General features: G+C 42.1%; 1 protein-coding gene across 1 annotated transcript in view; it reads left to right on the plus strand.

Moving 5' to 3' along the window:
* The window catches only part of pomp (proteasome maturation protein), a 30066-nt gene that overhangs the window by 726 nt on the left and 13923 nt on the right, over positions 1–15417 (plus strand). Inside the window, exons 2-3 of the mRNA XM_070892296.1 lie at positions 3281–3381; positions 9645–9705. Coding sequence (XP_070748397.1) covers positions 3281–3381; positions 9645–9705 — 162 coding nt within the window. The remainder of the gene's footprint in view (positions 1–3280; positions 3382–9644; positions 9706–15417) is intronic.

The raw sequence follows: 15417 nt of genomic DNA on the forward strand, positions 1-15417 counted from the left end.
TGCTTTACACTTCAAAAGTATTTAATTGGCTGTAATCGTTCCTGGTAATGTAGGAAACTCGTTGATGGGCATAACAAGATCCCACAAACAGCAATGAGGTAATGACCTTGGTTGAGGAATAAATGTTGGTCAGAACTGCTCTTTGAAATAGTGCGAATGGGATTTTTTACGCCCATCTGAGAGGGCAGAAGGGACCTTGGTTTAATGTCTCATCTGAAAGTTGTCACCACCTGCAGTGCAGTGCAGCAGCACTGAGGGAGTGCTGTATTATCAGCCAAGATTTTTTGTGCTCATGTCTGGAATGAGACTTGAACTTGCTCTGATTCAGAGACGTGACTGCTACCCACAGCTGAGGATATATATTGTACTACACTCTGGGTGGTGAACCTGTGGAATTCTCTACCACAGAAGGCTGTGGAGGTCAAGTCACTGAATATATTTAAGAGGGAGATAGATTTCTAGACACAAGACATCAAGGGGTATGGGGAAAAAGCAGGTATATGGTGTTGAGATAGAGGATCAGTCATGATCATGTTGAATGGCGGTGCAAACTCAAAGGGCCAAATGGTGGCCTATTGTTCCTATTTTCTATGTAATATGACATGGGATATCTGCTGGACATAGTGACATATTCTCTTAGAAGCAGATTCTGTTTTTTTTTGTAGGGGGAAATTATCCCAAGTACAGTTCTGAGAATTGTGATCCAAAAGATTTAATTTAGTATGAGTATGCCAATAACTATTTTCAGTGAGTTCAAATAACAGCATTCCAGTGGCATTTTATAGGAAAGGAAGCCAAATGCATACTTTAAGATCTCTGACCGTGAATGTAATATGATAGAATGAAAGAAGTTGATGGCATAGAAGGATGACATTTGGCCTATTGTGTCTCTGCTAGCTTTCTACAAAATATTGCTGGCATTTTAATAAGTATAATTCATCATAAATTGGACTATGTAAGATTCTTTTCCTTCCAGACAGGATTTATTTTTCTATCTGACTTTCCTGAAAGTAGTAGCTTATATAATTTGATTCCATGGGAAGCAGTCTTCCAGTATTTCAGCCAGGTGATATAGTCTGTGAGAAAGTTCACCCAGCTGGGCCCAATCCTCTTCTCCCCCAGTGTCCATAAATTCACTGTGGAGATTGCTGAATAAGAATCAGAAGTGGGAACTATAGCTGTTCTATTACCTAAGATGCTAACATCAATTGCAATTACCTAAGCTAATTTGACTCAAACCTGGGGCTTCCCTGTTCACTGTCCCATTCCCCATTGCTACTGCAGCATTGAATTTTTTTTTTTAAACTGCAAAATGACAATCATTTGGAAGCCCTGGAAGGTAAAAGACTAAAGAATATAAGTATTTGAATTGTCAATCCAATGTAAGTCTAGTTAAAACCTTTCATGATCTCGTGCAGAGGTTCTCAACCTTTTGCTTCCGAGGCCCCCCTCCGTGTTACAAAAATTCCGTGGACCCCCTGTAACACAACACAAGTATTTTCTGTATAAAAATTAGTTATTAATAACTCTTGCACCTTGCGTAAATAATTTATGATGTCCTAAATTTACATAAGCAAAATAGGTGGATGCTGGAAATCTGCAACCAAAACACACAATGCAGGACATATTCAGCAGGTCAGTGGAGAGAAAAACAGTGTTAGTGTTTCAGGTCATTGACCTTTCGTCAGACCTGAAACATTAACTCTGTTTCTCTCCATATGTTAACTGACCTGTTGAGTATTTCCAGCATTTTCTGTTTTTATCCTAAATTTACTTTATGCGCCCATTTATTGCCCAAGATCTGCTTCACCCCATCAACCATTTGCTTAATAGGATATTAATCAGGAACAAGCAGCACATTGCTCACTATAGGCTCATTTATGCGCACGCGGCCGGACTGGACTAAAACTCCATGTCTTCCATTTCGGGAACAGAACTTCCCTCTTATTTCAAACTCCAACACAGCGGTGAAAGCCAGCGACTTGAGTTAACAGCACCAGTAAGGGCGGAGGCAGATGGCACTTGACAGAAATGGAGAAATAAACAAGGCCCTGAGCGATGTTACCCACCCACCTTCATCGCCATAAATCCTTTAGTGACAAAGGTAGTGCCCTCTTTCCTCCTCCCCAACCCTTTCACAAATAGTCAGCGTCCAGTTTAGGCCTATCCGTCCGTCAGAGAAGCACATGACCATGAATATAAAGCTCGGAGTCTGAAGTACGAGGAAAATCTTGATAGCGCATTCAGCTATTTTATTAATTTCAATTGAAGGAGAGTGTCTCTCCGGATTCTGATTATTATGACCTTGCCACAGGCCCGAGATTGGAAAGTATCTTTCTTTCCACCCCACCGTTTCTCCCTCTAAGGATATGTGGCACGCATACTCTCTCCATTGATGGCGCCCCTCTTCATCTCAAACATCAGTTTAATCAGGGGAAAAAGGTCTCTTTTTAAAATGCGCAAGCGGTTTCCAACCAACACACGGAAACTCTGCACGAGGGGAAAGAAAAGGGTTGAAAGGAAGGCTTGTGCTACCTCGGCCCACGCAATGCCGAACTAACTCGTGAATTTTCCCACCCTCAATTCAGGTTTTACTCCCCGGAAGAGAACTCCCACTATATTATTTAGTAATTAAAAGCCGTGAGTGCTTTATGAACGTGGAAGCGAATGGGGCTGGATCAAAAAATGAGAGATATATTGCTGTAAATGTCAGTGACATGTAAAGGGACTTGTCTAATGATACAAATGGTGTCCAAAGGAATGAACCTGAATTGATTGCGCATGCACAGTCTTTGTATTGCTGAGACTGTTCCACTTGTCTCTATGCAGGGGAGACTACTGATGTTTATGGTATAACATCAGTAGTCCCCCTGTATATTGATGGGACAAACCAACTGGCGGACCTCTGAGAAATCTTCTCTGACCTCTAAAGGGCCATGGATCTCAGGTTGAGAACCCCTGATCTAGTGCTTATGACTTTGATGTCCCTTAAGACATTCTGTGGGTTGGGGCATGAATAGATGGAACATGATTTGCACTGCACCAAGTAGTACGAGTGCTGCTGGCTGCACTTGTTACATTGAAAACCACATTCCATTGATTTATGCTCCAAGATCTGTACATTAGGAACAAATCTAGTCTATTATAAGTGAAGGGGTTCGCCACTGGAAGATTGGTCTGTACTTGTAGCTTACAACAGGAACAGTGTAATGCTATGCAAATATGTTATATTTTCAAATAAAGCCCACTTTTCAGGCAGTTGTAATATTGTTTGTTACAGAATAACAGAGGACTTCAATCCCTGCTGAAGGACAGTGTTCCTGTTGGCGAACTTGCTCCTCATGCAGGACCCTATGGTGTGCATGATACATTGCGTCACGGGTAAGTACTGTATATCTTGTATGGATATTGCTTGTCAGAATTATTGCTGAATGGTGCTAAAGTTGCTCAGAATTGCAGTGCTATATACATAGTTAAGGATTTTTGAAGCGGGTGAATTAGTGGGAAGGTAGCCCATTTGTTAAATATCTAGATTAATTTGTTGAGGTTTTTGTACAAGTTTATATTACTGTATAGTTTGTGTTCCTGTTCTCCACTCTTTCCCACTAACTTCTGGCTTTGTGATCTTTGGGAATCTAGGGACAAAGAGTTGGTCTGTGGGATGACAAGATTTCACTGCTTATAACCAATTGTGTTTTAGTTTATACTATTATGAAATGTCGGAATTGATGAGTATCGCTATCCGTGTCATGGAATGCTGCTGGAACCTCCACCTACTCTGCAGTCCCAAACCACTCTGCTCCCTTTGTGTTTGAAATGAAAATTATTTGCCCTTTGGGTTAATACTATGTTGATGTGATGTATTCTAGTGCATTTTTCCAGCAGTGGCTATCGGACTTTGAGGGGGTATTGTATAGTAGAGCAAGATAAAAATTGGGATTTGATTGCTGTAATGTTTTATGGGCAGTATTGCCATTACTATAGGTCTGTTGTGTTTAGTCTGTCATTCCTTTGATGGTCTTGTGCTTTTTCATTTGCACTTACAAAAGACTAAGTAGAGGAATAGATAGCTCTGGTGGGGAGGGGGCATTTTAGGACTGGACTGGACTGGAGTGGAATGGATTGGAGAGATAGGGAATGGCAAAAATATGGAGGAATTTAAACAATAGGACAAGAATTTTGAATTGGAGATGGAGATTGTGACCACCCATAAACATTTATTTGTTCTTGGGGCACGGGCGATACAGGCAAAGCCACATTTTTTTTGCCTTTCCCTAGCTTTTACCAACTGAGTGTGCATGCATTTAATGTAATCTAAGAATCCGTGTGTCATCATGTCAATTATGTATTTTTTTCTTTGTAGTATTTCAGAGCTAAGATTCTTTTAAAATACAGTAATGCCCTGTACCACATGCGGTCAAGTGACTGTTTCATAGGCTACTGTATTTGTTCGTCAAACCTACTGCAGAATGCTGAAAGCGACAATGTCCTTGTGTTTTAATTGCAACTTTGTTTATCTAATTTGTTCTATGAATGATTAATTGAGTCAAAAAAGGTTTTTGTAACTAGGTGACAAATCGATTTTTGCTTAATACAAAATTAAAGCAGGGTAGAAGGGCCATTTAGCCCAACCAATCCAATTTGCTGTTTGTTCTTCAAGTGAGCAGTAGTCCTAATTCCCATGTGTCTGCCCAGGATCACCAATCTTGATCTCTGCACTTGATTTATTTGATATATAAGCCAATAAAGAGGCCTACATTTGGAGCAATTTAGATCTGAATTACTTTTTCTAAGGTATTAAGGGAAATTAGTTACTCCCTCTTTTTAGGGAAATCTAGGCAGATAATGCATTAGTTTGGTTCTTAATGTCTAGAAAATCTATTAGAAACAGCATATTGGAATATATGATACACTAATCCTTAATGTCACAGTTATGTTTGTCACTTATACCTTTCAGATTTTCATGTGGGCTGAATGTAGGACATGTTTTCTGTTTTAAAGAAATACACTTGTAATTCCATAGAACAGATTTAAAATGTAATACTATAGGAAAACAAAAGTTGGACAGAAAAGGCAGTAGGTTGGGATTTCTTTTAATATGACAACATCTTGTCAATATTTTAGTATCTTGTCTTAGCTTTTCAAAAACACAATGTGATTACATACTATAAAACAGCAAAATGGAACAGAAAAAGTAATTGTTTTAAATGTGAAACTACCTTGTTATTTAAAGGACCATAATATTTCAGTACCTTGTCTTTCCTGGTTGTGAAGCCAAAAACATCAGTTCTGCCAAAAAAAAAACAATGAAAGGTTATCTGGAAAATTAATTAGTGGTTTCTAGAAATGGGCTATGCAGTCAATGTCTATTTATAGTTATATGTTAAGTGGTGAAGTACTGATTGTGAAATAGATCAATTAGATATGTAGGTTTTAAACTTTTGACCTGTTAGCTTAATTGGTTTTGCTGTTCTGAACTAGTTTGTGTTTCTGATTTAGGAGCATAAGGAACAGGAGTAGGCCATTCAGTTCCTTGAGTCTGCTCCGCCATTTAATTAAATCCTGGCTGATCTGCACAACTTCTACACCAATACAAGCAAAGTTTATGCAAATTGTCCTCAATTTAACTCCATAGGCCCTAGTATTCTGGTCAATCTGCGCAAGGTTCAGTGCTCAAACATAGCACTCCAGCTGAAGTCTGTTCAAGGCTCTATACAACACTATTAATTGTTGATCGTGATTCAGCTCCTTACAGTTTGATTGAAGAAGCCTATGGATTGTTATTACTAACCATACAGATTTTTCCTCCCGAGAGAAGGAGCTGAACCTAGACTGAAAGTTGATCAAGGACAGAGCTCAAGTATGTGAGCTACAATGTTCTTTTACCAAAGGGCAGAAAACGCTAGTGGGAGTTGTGTACAGACCACCAAATAGTAGTAATAAGGATGGGGACAGCAACAAACAAGAAATTAGGGATGCGTGCAATAAAGGTACAGCAGTTATCATGGGCGACTTGAATCTACATATTGACTGGGCTAACCAAACTGGTAGCAATGCGGTGGAGGAGGATTTCCAGGAGTGTATTAGGGATGGTTTTCTCGACCAATATGTCGAGGAACCAACTAGAGGGCTGGCCACCCTAGACTGGGTGATGTTAATGAAAGGACTAATTAACAATCTTGTTGTGCGAGGCCCCTTGGGGAAGAGAATTCTTTATTCAGATGGAGAGTGACACAGTTAATTCAGAGACTAGGGTCCTGAACGTGGGGAAAGGTAACTTCGATGGTATGAGACATGAATTGGCTAGAATAGACTGGCGAGTGATATTTAAAGGGTTGACGGTGGATAGGCAATGGCAAACATTTAAAGATCACATGGATGAACTTCAACAATTGTACATCCTTGTCCGGAGTAAAAATAAAACGGGGAAGGTGGCTCAACTGTGGCTAACAAGGGAAATTAAGGATAGTGTTAAATCCAAGGAAGAGGCATATAATTTGGCCAGAGAAAGCAGCAAACCTGAGGAGTGGGAGAATTTTGTAATACAGCAGAGGAGGACAAAGGGTTTAATTCGGAGGAGGGAAATAGAGTATGAGAGGAAGCTTGCTGGGAACATAAAAACTGACTGCAAAAGCTTCTATCGATATGTGAAGAGAAAAAGATTAGTGAAAACAAACGTAGGTCCCTTGCAGTCAGATTCAGGTGAATTTATAATGGGGAACAAAGAAATGGCGGACCAGTTAAACAAATACTTTGGTTCTGTTTTCACGAAGGAAGACACAAATAACCTTCCGGAAATATTAGGGGATCGAGGGCCTAGTGAGAAGGAGGAACGGAATGATATCCTTATAAAGCAAGAAATTGATGGGATTGAAGGCCGATAAATCCCCGGGGCCTGATAGTCTGCATCCCAGAGTACTTGAGGAAGTGGCCCTAGAAATAGTGGATGCATTGGTGATCATTTTCCAACAGTCTATCGACTTTGGATCACTTCCTATGGACTGGAGGGTAGCGAATGTAACACCACTGTTTAAAAAAGAGGGAGAGAAAACGGGTAATTATACACCAGTATATCAGTAGTGGGGAAAATGTTGGAATCAATTATTAAAGATGAAATAGCAGCGCATTTGGAAAGCAGTGACCGGATCGGTCCAAGTCAGCATGGATTTATGAAAGGGAAATCATGCTTGACAAATCTTCTGGAAATTTTTGAGGATGTAACTAGTAGAGTGGACAAGGGAGAACCAGTGGATGTGGTGTATTTGGACTTTCAAAAGGCTTTTGACAAGGTCCCACACAAGAGATTGGTGTGCAAAATGAAAGCACATGGTATTGGGGGTAATGTACTGACCTGGATATAGAACTGGTTGACAGACAGGAAGCGCAGAGTCGAGATAAATGGGTCCTTTTCAGAATGGCAGGCAGTGACTAGTGGAGTGCCGCAGGGCTCAGTGCTGTGACCCCAGTTCTTTACAATATATATTAATGATTTGGATGAAGGAATTGAGTGTAATATCTCCAAGTTTGCAGATTACACTAAACTGGGTGGTGGTGTGAGCTGTGAGGAGGATGCTAAGAGGCTGCAGGGTGACTTGGACAGGTTAAGTGAGTGGGCAAATGCATGGCAGATGCAGTATAATGTGGATAAATGTGAGGTTATCCACTTTGGCGGCAAAAACACACAGGCAGAATATTATCTGAATGGCGGCAGATTAGGAAAGGGGGAGGTGCAACGAGACCTGGATGTCATGGTTCATCAGTCATTGAAAGTTGGCATGCAGGTACAGCAGGCGGTGAAGAAAGCAAATGGTATGTTGGCCTTCGTAGCTAGGGGATTTGAGTATAGGAGCATGGAGGTCTTACTGCAGTTGCACAGGGCCTTGGTGAGGTCTCACCTGGAATATTGTTCAGTTTTGGTCTCCTAATCTGAGGAAGGACGTTCTTGCTATTGAGGGAGTGCAGCGAAGGTTCACCAGACTGATATCCGGGATGGCGGGACTGACATATGAGGAGAGACTGGATCAACTGGGCCTTTATGCACTGGAGTTTAGAAGGATGAGAGGGGATCTCATAGAAGCTTGCAAGATTCTGACGGGACTGGACAGGTTAGATGTGGGAAGAATGTTCCCAATGATTGGGAAGTCCCGAACCAGGGGACACACAGTCTTGGGATAAGGAGTAGGCCATTTAGGACTGAGATGAGGAGAAACTTCTTCACTCAGAGTTGTTAACCCATGGAATTCCCTACCGCAGAGAGTTGTTGATGCCAGTTCATTGGATATATTCAAGAAGGAGTTCGATATAGCCCTTGTGGCTAAAAGGGATCAAGGGGTATAGAGAGAAAGCGGGAAAGGGGTATTGAGGGAATGATCAGCCATGATCTTACTGAATGGTGGTGCAGGCTCAAAGGGCTGAATGGCCTACTCCTGCACATATTTTCGATGTTTCTATGTTTCGTCTGGATAAGGAAGAAATTCTCTTGAGCACAAAAGTCTATTTTTAATATAAAAACAGAAACTGCTGGAAATCTCAGCGGGTCAGGCAGTATTTGTGGAGAGAAAAACAGAGTTAGCGTTTCAGGTCGACGAAGGGTCTGCCTGACCCGCCGAGATTTCCAGCATTTTCTGTTTTTATTTCAGATTCCAGCATCCGCAGTATTTTGCTTTTGCATTAGAATATTTTTAATGTTCCTGTATTATCTTAATGTGAAAACTGAGCGGTGATCTTTTCAGTACACTGACATATATAGTACGGTGTATTGAATTCTACCCACTGGGTAGCTTTGGGCAGAAACGGAAGAGTTTCTTGTACTCTGCAGTGTCACCTTATGGTTACGATCAGTACAGCAGTCTCTACAACTGTTAGGAGCTGACTATTACATGATCTATGATCCATTTTGTATTCTCAATAACTATGTTTAAATGTCTAGTTTGTCTGTCAATCACACTTTAGTTCGCTACGATCAAAAGACTGGTTGGGTCGAATGGATTGTTTCTGTGTTGTAACTTGTGTATTGGGGCAGACAGTATTATTGTAAAGAGAATCCCTGCTCGCCACCTTTTCTGTCATGTGGAGATAAGCCCCTGAAGGCTATTCCAGGTGCAATAGTATTGAGTTATGAAGTATTGTGTCCAAGGAGATAAACATTCAAAAATAAATATTCCATAATCAAATAAAATCTTTTGTATTCTTTTGTCGATGTTCAATTTTTAAATAACTCAGAGTAGTTTGCACCCCTAAATAGCATTGTCTTTCATTCTTCTATCTGAAAGCCAGGAGAACATGAGATGGCTAGTATGAATCTCGGTATGTAAATATAGACAAATATTTTTAGATTGGTAGAATGTGAATAGTAATGTTCCCCGGTGATCTGTACTGGGAACTCTTTCATTTATATAAATAATTTGGACATAGGCACAAGAGGAATGATACTGAGGTTTAATAATACCAAGTTCGGGAGCATGGCAGACTGTAAGAACAAACGGATTAGCACAATGTACAGTTAGGTGGCAGATGTAGTTTAAGGAGAAATATAAATTGACCTTTGGGCAATGGAAATGAACACCTTCAGGAGAGTGCGTTAGGAAGTATCTTTTCAAGGGAAGAATAGAGACTTACATAAGTTCCATGTTTTTTTTCTCAAGATTCTCCAGCGTGAAGTCTGAACTTATGCCAAGTCATCCCCTGGAAGTTTTGGAAAACAGTGTAAGTCCAGAAACATTGCATTTTTATTAAACTTATACTGCACTAAAATGTGTTTTATCTTCCTGCAGTGGTCCAGTGAGCAAAGGCACAGTACAGTGTGATACCGGACCATATTGATTCTAAGCTCCTAGACTCTATGCCTTGCTTTATATTGAGTTTGCTGATCTCAGTCGGGGCAGCAGTTGGGGTACTTTGATTAGCATCAGCACCTTTGGGATTGAGAGGAAAACAGTCATGATTCCTGTTCCAGCTTTTTATTGTAATGATTTGTGTTGAAAAGTGCATGCATGTGAACTTCATGAGGACCGGGTCAACAGTTCAATGAAAAGAAATGTGAACACTTATTTCCATGTTATTAAGGCATTTATTTGTTACAGGGTCATGTGCAGTCAAATAATCCAAGGACAAGGTTCACACATGCAGAATGGCCACTTGGTTGAGGTACCAATTGGCCTTCACATTCAAAGGTGAAAGCGGCAAACTGCAAAACAAGAAAAAATACACATACTGTACAATATTGTAAAAACTACAGATGTTTTAAACTTCAATATAATCATCATGGGTGGCATCTCATTTGTATGATAGTTAGATATCCACTGACATTTGGTAACCAGAGTCCTAAACTACTGATCATTACCAAAATGGTAGTTCAGTTAATTTACACAAAAAATGTGTTTTTTAATGCAGTACAGATTGGAACATTTGATTTGACAGGTTCTATGTAGTGAGTTTCTAAAATTGACAATTTAACATAGAACATAGAAAGTGGGTGCAGGAGTAGGCCATTCGGCCCTTCAAGCCTGCACCACCATTCAATATGATCATGGTTGATCATGCAAATTCAGGCATTCCTGCTTTCTCTCCATACCCCTTGATCCCTTTAGCCGTAAGGGCCACATCGAACTCCCTTTTGAATATATCTAACGAACTGGCCTCAACAACTTTCTGTGGTAGAGAATTCCACGGGTTCACAATTCTCTGAGTGAAGAAGTTTCTCCTCATCTCGGTCCTAAATGGCTTACCTCTTATCCTTAGACTGTGACCCCTGTTCTGGACTTCCCCAACATCGGGAACATTCTTCCTGCCTCTAACTTGTCCAATCCTGTCAGAATTTTATATGTTTCTTCTAAATTCCAGTGAATATAAGCCGAGTTGATCCAGTCTTTCCTCGTATGTCAGTCCTGCCATCCCAGGAATCAGTCTGGTGAACCTTCGCTGCACTCCCTCTAACAAGAATGTCCTTCCTCAGATTAGGAGACCAAAACTGCACTCGATACTCGAGGTGTGGTCTCACCAAGGCCCTGTACAACTGCAGTAAGACCTCCCTGCTCCTATACTCAAATCCCCTCTCTATGAAGGCCAGCATGCCATTTGCCGCCTTTACTGCCTGCTGTACCTGCATGCCTACTTTCAATGACTGATGTACCATGACACTCGGGTCTCGTTGCACCTCCCCTTTTACTAATCTGCCACCATTCAGATAATCTGCCTTCCTGTTTTTGCAACCAAAGTGGATAACCTCACACTTATCCACATTATACTGCATCTGCCATGCATTTGCCCATTCACCTAACCTGTCCAAGTCCCCCTGCAACCTCTTAGCATCCTTCTCGCAGCTCGCACTGCCACCCAGCTTAGTGTCGTCTGCAAACTTGGAGATATTACACTCAATTCCTTCATCTAAATAATTGATGTATATTGTAAATAGCTGGGATCCCAGCACTGAGCCCTGCGGCACCCCACTAGTCACTGCCTGCCATTCTGAGAAGGACCCGTTTATCCCTACTCTCTGCTTCCTGTCTGCCAACCAGTTCCCTATCCACGTCAATACATTATCCCCAATATCATGTGCTTTAATTTTGCACACTAATCTCTTGTGTGGGACCTTGTCAAAAGCCTTTTGAAAGTCCAAATACACCACATCCATTGGTTCTCCCTTATCCACTCTACTAGTTACATCCTCAAAAATTTTTAGAAGATTTGTCAAGCATGATTTCCCTTTTATAAATCCATGCTGACTTGGACCGATCCTGTCACTGCTTTCCAAATGTGCTGCTATTTCATCTTTAATAATTGGTTCCAATATTTTCCCCACTACCGATGTCAGGCTAACCGGTCTATAATTCCCTGTTTTTTCTCTTTTTTTTTAAAATTAGCTACCCTCCAATCCATAGGAACTGAACCAGAGTCGATAGAATGTTGGAAAATGATCACCAATGTATCCACTATTTCTAGGGCCACTGGGATGCAAACTATCAGGCCCTGGGGATTTATCGTCCTTCAGTCCCTTCATTTTCCCTAACACCATTTCCTGACCAATAAGGATTTCCCTCAGTTCCCCCTTCTCTCTAGACCCTCGGCCCCCTAGTATTTTCGGGAGGTTATTTGTGTCTTCCTTAGTGAAGACAGAAACAAAGTATTTATTCAGTTGATCTGCCATTTCCTTGTTCCCCATGATGAATTCCATTGATTCTGACTGCAAGGGACCTACATTAGTCTTCACTAATCTTTTTCTCTTCACATATCTATAGAAGCTGTTGCTGTCAGTTTTTATGTTCCCTACAAGCTTACTCTCATACTCTATTTTCCCCCTCCTTATTAAACCCTTAGTCCTCCTCTGCTGAATTCTAAATTTCTCCCAGTCCTCTGGTTTGCTGCTTTTTTCTGGCCAATTTATATGTCAATTCCTTGGATTTAACACTTTCCCTAATTTCCCTTGTTAGCCACGATTGAGCCACCTTCCCTTTTTTATTCTTACACCATACAGGGATGTACAATTGTAGTTCATCCATGTGATCTTTAAATGTCTGCCATTGCCTATCCACTGTCAACCCTTTAAGTATCATTTTCCAGTCTATCCTAGCCAATTCACATCCCATACCGTCGAAGTTTCCTTTCTTTAAGTTCAGGACCCTAGTCTCTGAATTAACTGTGTCACTCTCCATCTTAATGAAGAATTCTACCATATTATGGTCACTCTTCCCCAAGATTGGGGACCAGATTGCTAATTAATCCTCTCGTTGCACAAGACCCCGTCTTGGATGGCCTGTTCTTTTGTTGGTTCCTCGACATATTGGTCTAGAAAACCATCCCTTATACACTCCGGGAAATCCTCCTCCATAGTATTGCTACCAGTTTGGTTAGCCCAATCTATATGCAGATTAAAGTCACCCATGATGCCTGCTGTACCCTTATTGCATGCGTCCCTAATTTCCTGTTTGATGCCATCCCCAACCTCCCTACTACTGTTTGGTGGTCTGTAAACTAATGTTTTCTGCCCTTTGGTGTTTCGCAGCTCTACCCATATCGATTCCACATCATCCATGCTAATGTCCTTCCTTACTATTGCGTTAATCTCCTCTTTAACCAGTAATGCTACCCCACCTCCTTTCCTTCCTGTCTGTCCTTGCTGAATATTGAATACCCCTGGATGTTGTTCCCAGTCTTGGTTACCTTGGAGCCATGTCTCCGTAATCACAATTACATCATATCCGTTAACAGCTATCTGAGCAGTCAATTCATCCACCTTATTACGATTGTTCCTCGCATTGAGACTCAGAGCCTTCAGGCTTGTTTTTTTTTTTAAACACCTTGTCCTTTTAGAATTATGTTGTAATGTGGCCCTTTTTGATTTTTGCCCTTGATTTCTCTGCCCTCCACTCTTGCTTTTCTCCTTCCTACCTTTTGCTTCTGTCCTCTTTTTACTTCCCTCGGCCTCCCTGCATAGTTTCCAATCTCCCTGCCATATTAGTTTAACCCCTCCCCAGCAGCATTAGCAAACACTTCCCCTAGGTCATTGGTTCTGGTCCTGCCCAGGTGCAGACTGTCCGGTTTGTACTGATCCCACCTCCCCCAGAACCGGTTCCAATGTCCCAGGAATTTGAATCCCTCCCCCTTGCACCATTCCTCAAGCCACGTATTTAGCTGAGCTATCCTGCAATTCCTGCTCTGACTAGCACGTGGCACTGGTAGCATTCCTAAAATTACTACCTTTGAGGTCCTACTTTTTAATTTAACTCCTAGCTCCCTAAATTCAGCTGTAGGACCTCATCCTGTTTTTTTTACCTATATCGTTGGTACCTATATGTACCACGACATCTGTCTGTTCACCCTCCCCCTCCAGAATGTGCTGCAGCCGCTCCAAGACATCCTTGACCCTTGCACCAGGGAGGCAACATACCATCCTGGAGTCTCGTTTGCGGCCGCAGAAACGCCTATCTATTCCTCTTACAATCGAATCCCCTATCATTAGCTCTCCCACTCCTTTTCCTGCCCTCCTGTGCAGCAGAGCCACCCCTGGTGCCATGGACTTGGCTGCTGCTGCCTTCCCCTGATGAGCCATCTCCCTCAACAGTACCCAAGGTAGTGTATCTGTTTTGGAGGGAGATGCCCACAGGGGACCCCTGCACTACCTTCCTTCCACTGCTCTTACTGATGGTCACCCATTCCCTATCTGCTTGTGTAACCTTTACCTGCGGTGTGACCAACTCACTAAAAGTGCTATTCACGACATCCTCAGCATCGCGGATGCTCCAGGGTGAATCCATGCGCAGCTCCAGTGCCGTAATGTGGTCTGTCAGGAGCTGCAGCTGGAACTTCCTGCACATGTAGTCGCCAAGGTCACTGGCAGTGTCCCTGATTTCCCACATAGTACAGGAGGAGCATGACATGGGTATGGGCTCTCCTGCCATGACTTAACCCTTAAATTACTTAATTTGGCAACAATGCCAAAGATTACCAACTGATGATGACAAGAAAAAAGATTAAGAAAAAGAAAACTACTCTCCACGCAACCAATCACTTACCCTCTTGATTGTGACGCCACCTTTCGATTACTTTTTACTTCTTTCTTACTTGACCCTGCTGCAGCTAGCTGCTCCCGAACTGCCGCCGACCCCGGACTGGCGCTGGGCCTTTATAGGCACCGCTACTCCTCCGGCCACTGCTCCCGAACTGCCGCCGACCCCGGACTGCAGCTGGGCCTTTATTGGCCGCGACTGCTCCTCTGGCCGCTGCTCCTCCGACGAAGGGTGTTTGCTTGAAATTCAATGATGTAAAATTCCAGTCTTATTAAATAGAAACTCTGCATTTCGTCTTTCTATCGGTGAACTTTGATCAGAATAATGTTGAGGGTGATGACTGCATGTTCATCATTACATAAGAAATAGGAGCAGGAGTAGGCCATTTGGCCCCTCGAGCCTGCTCCGCCATTCAATAAAATCATGGCTGATCTGATCCTGGCCTCAACCCCACTTCCCTGTCTGCCCCCCATAACCCTTAACTCCCTTATCATTCAAAAATCTGTCTATCTCCACCCTAAATATATTCAGTGACCCAGCCTCCACAGTGCTCTGGGGTAGAGAATGCCAAAGATTCACGACCCTCTAAGAAGAAATTCCTCCTCATCTCTGTCTTAAATGGGCGACCCCTTATTCTGAAACTATGCCCCCGAGTTCTAGATTCCACCAGAAGGGGAAACATCCTCTCAGCATCTACTCTGTCAAGCCCCCTCAGAATCTTGTATGTTTCAGTAAGATCGCCTCTCATTCTTCTAAACTCCAATGAGTATAGGGTCCAACCTGCTCAACCTTTCTTCATATGACAACCCCATCATCTCAGGAATCAACCCTGTGAACCTTCTCTGAACTGCCTCCAATGTAAGTACATCCTTCCTTAAATGAGACCAGGTGTAGTCTTGCCAACGCCCTGTGC

Source organism: Pristiophorus japonicus, chromosome 10 (assembly GCF_044704955.1).
Source record: "Pristiophorus japonicus isolate sPriJap1 chromosome 10, sPriJap1.hap1, whole genome shotgun sequence".
NCBI lineage: Eukaryota > Metazoa > Chordata > Chondrichthyes > Pristiophoridae > Pristiophorus > Pristiophorus japonicus.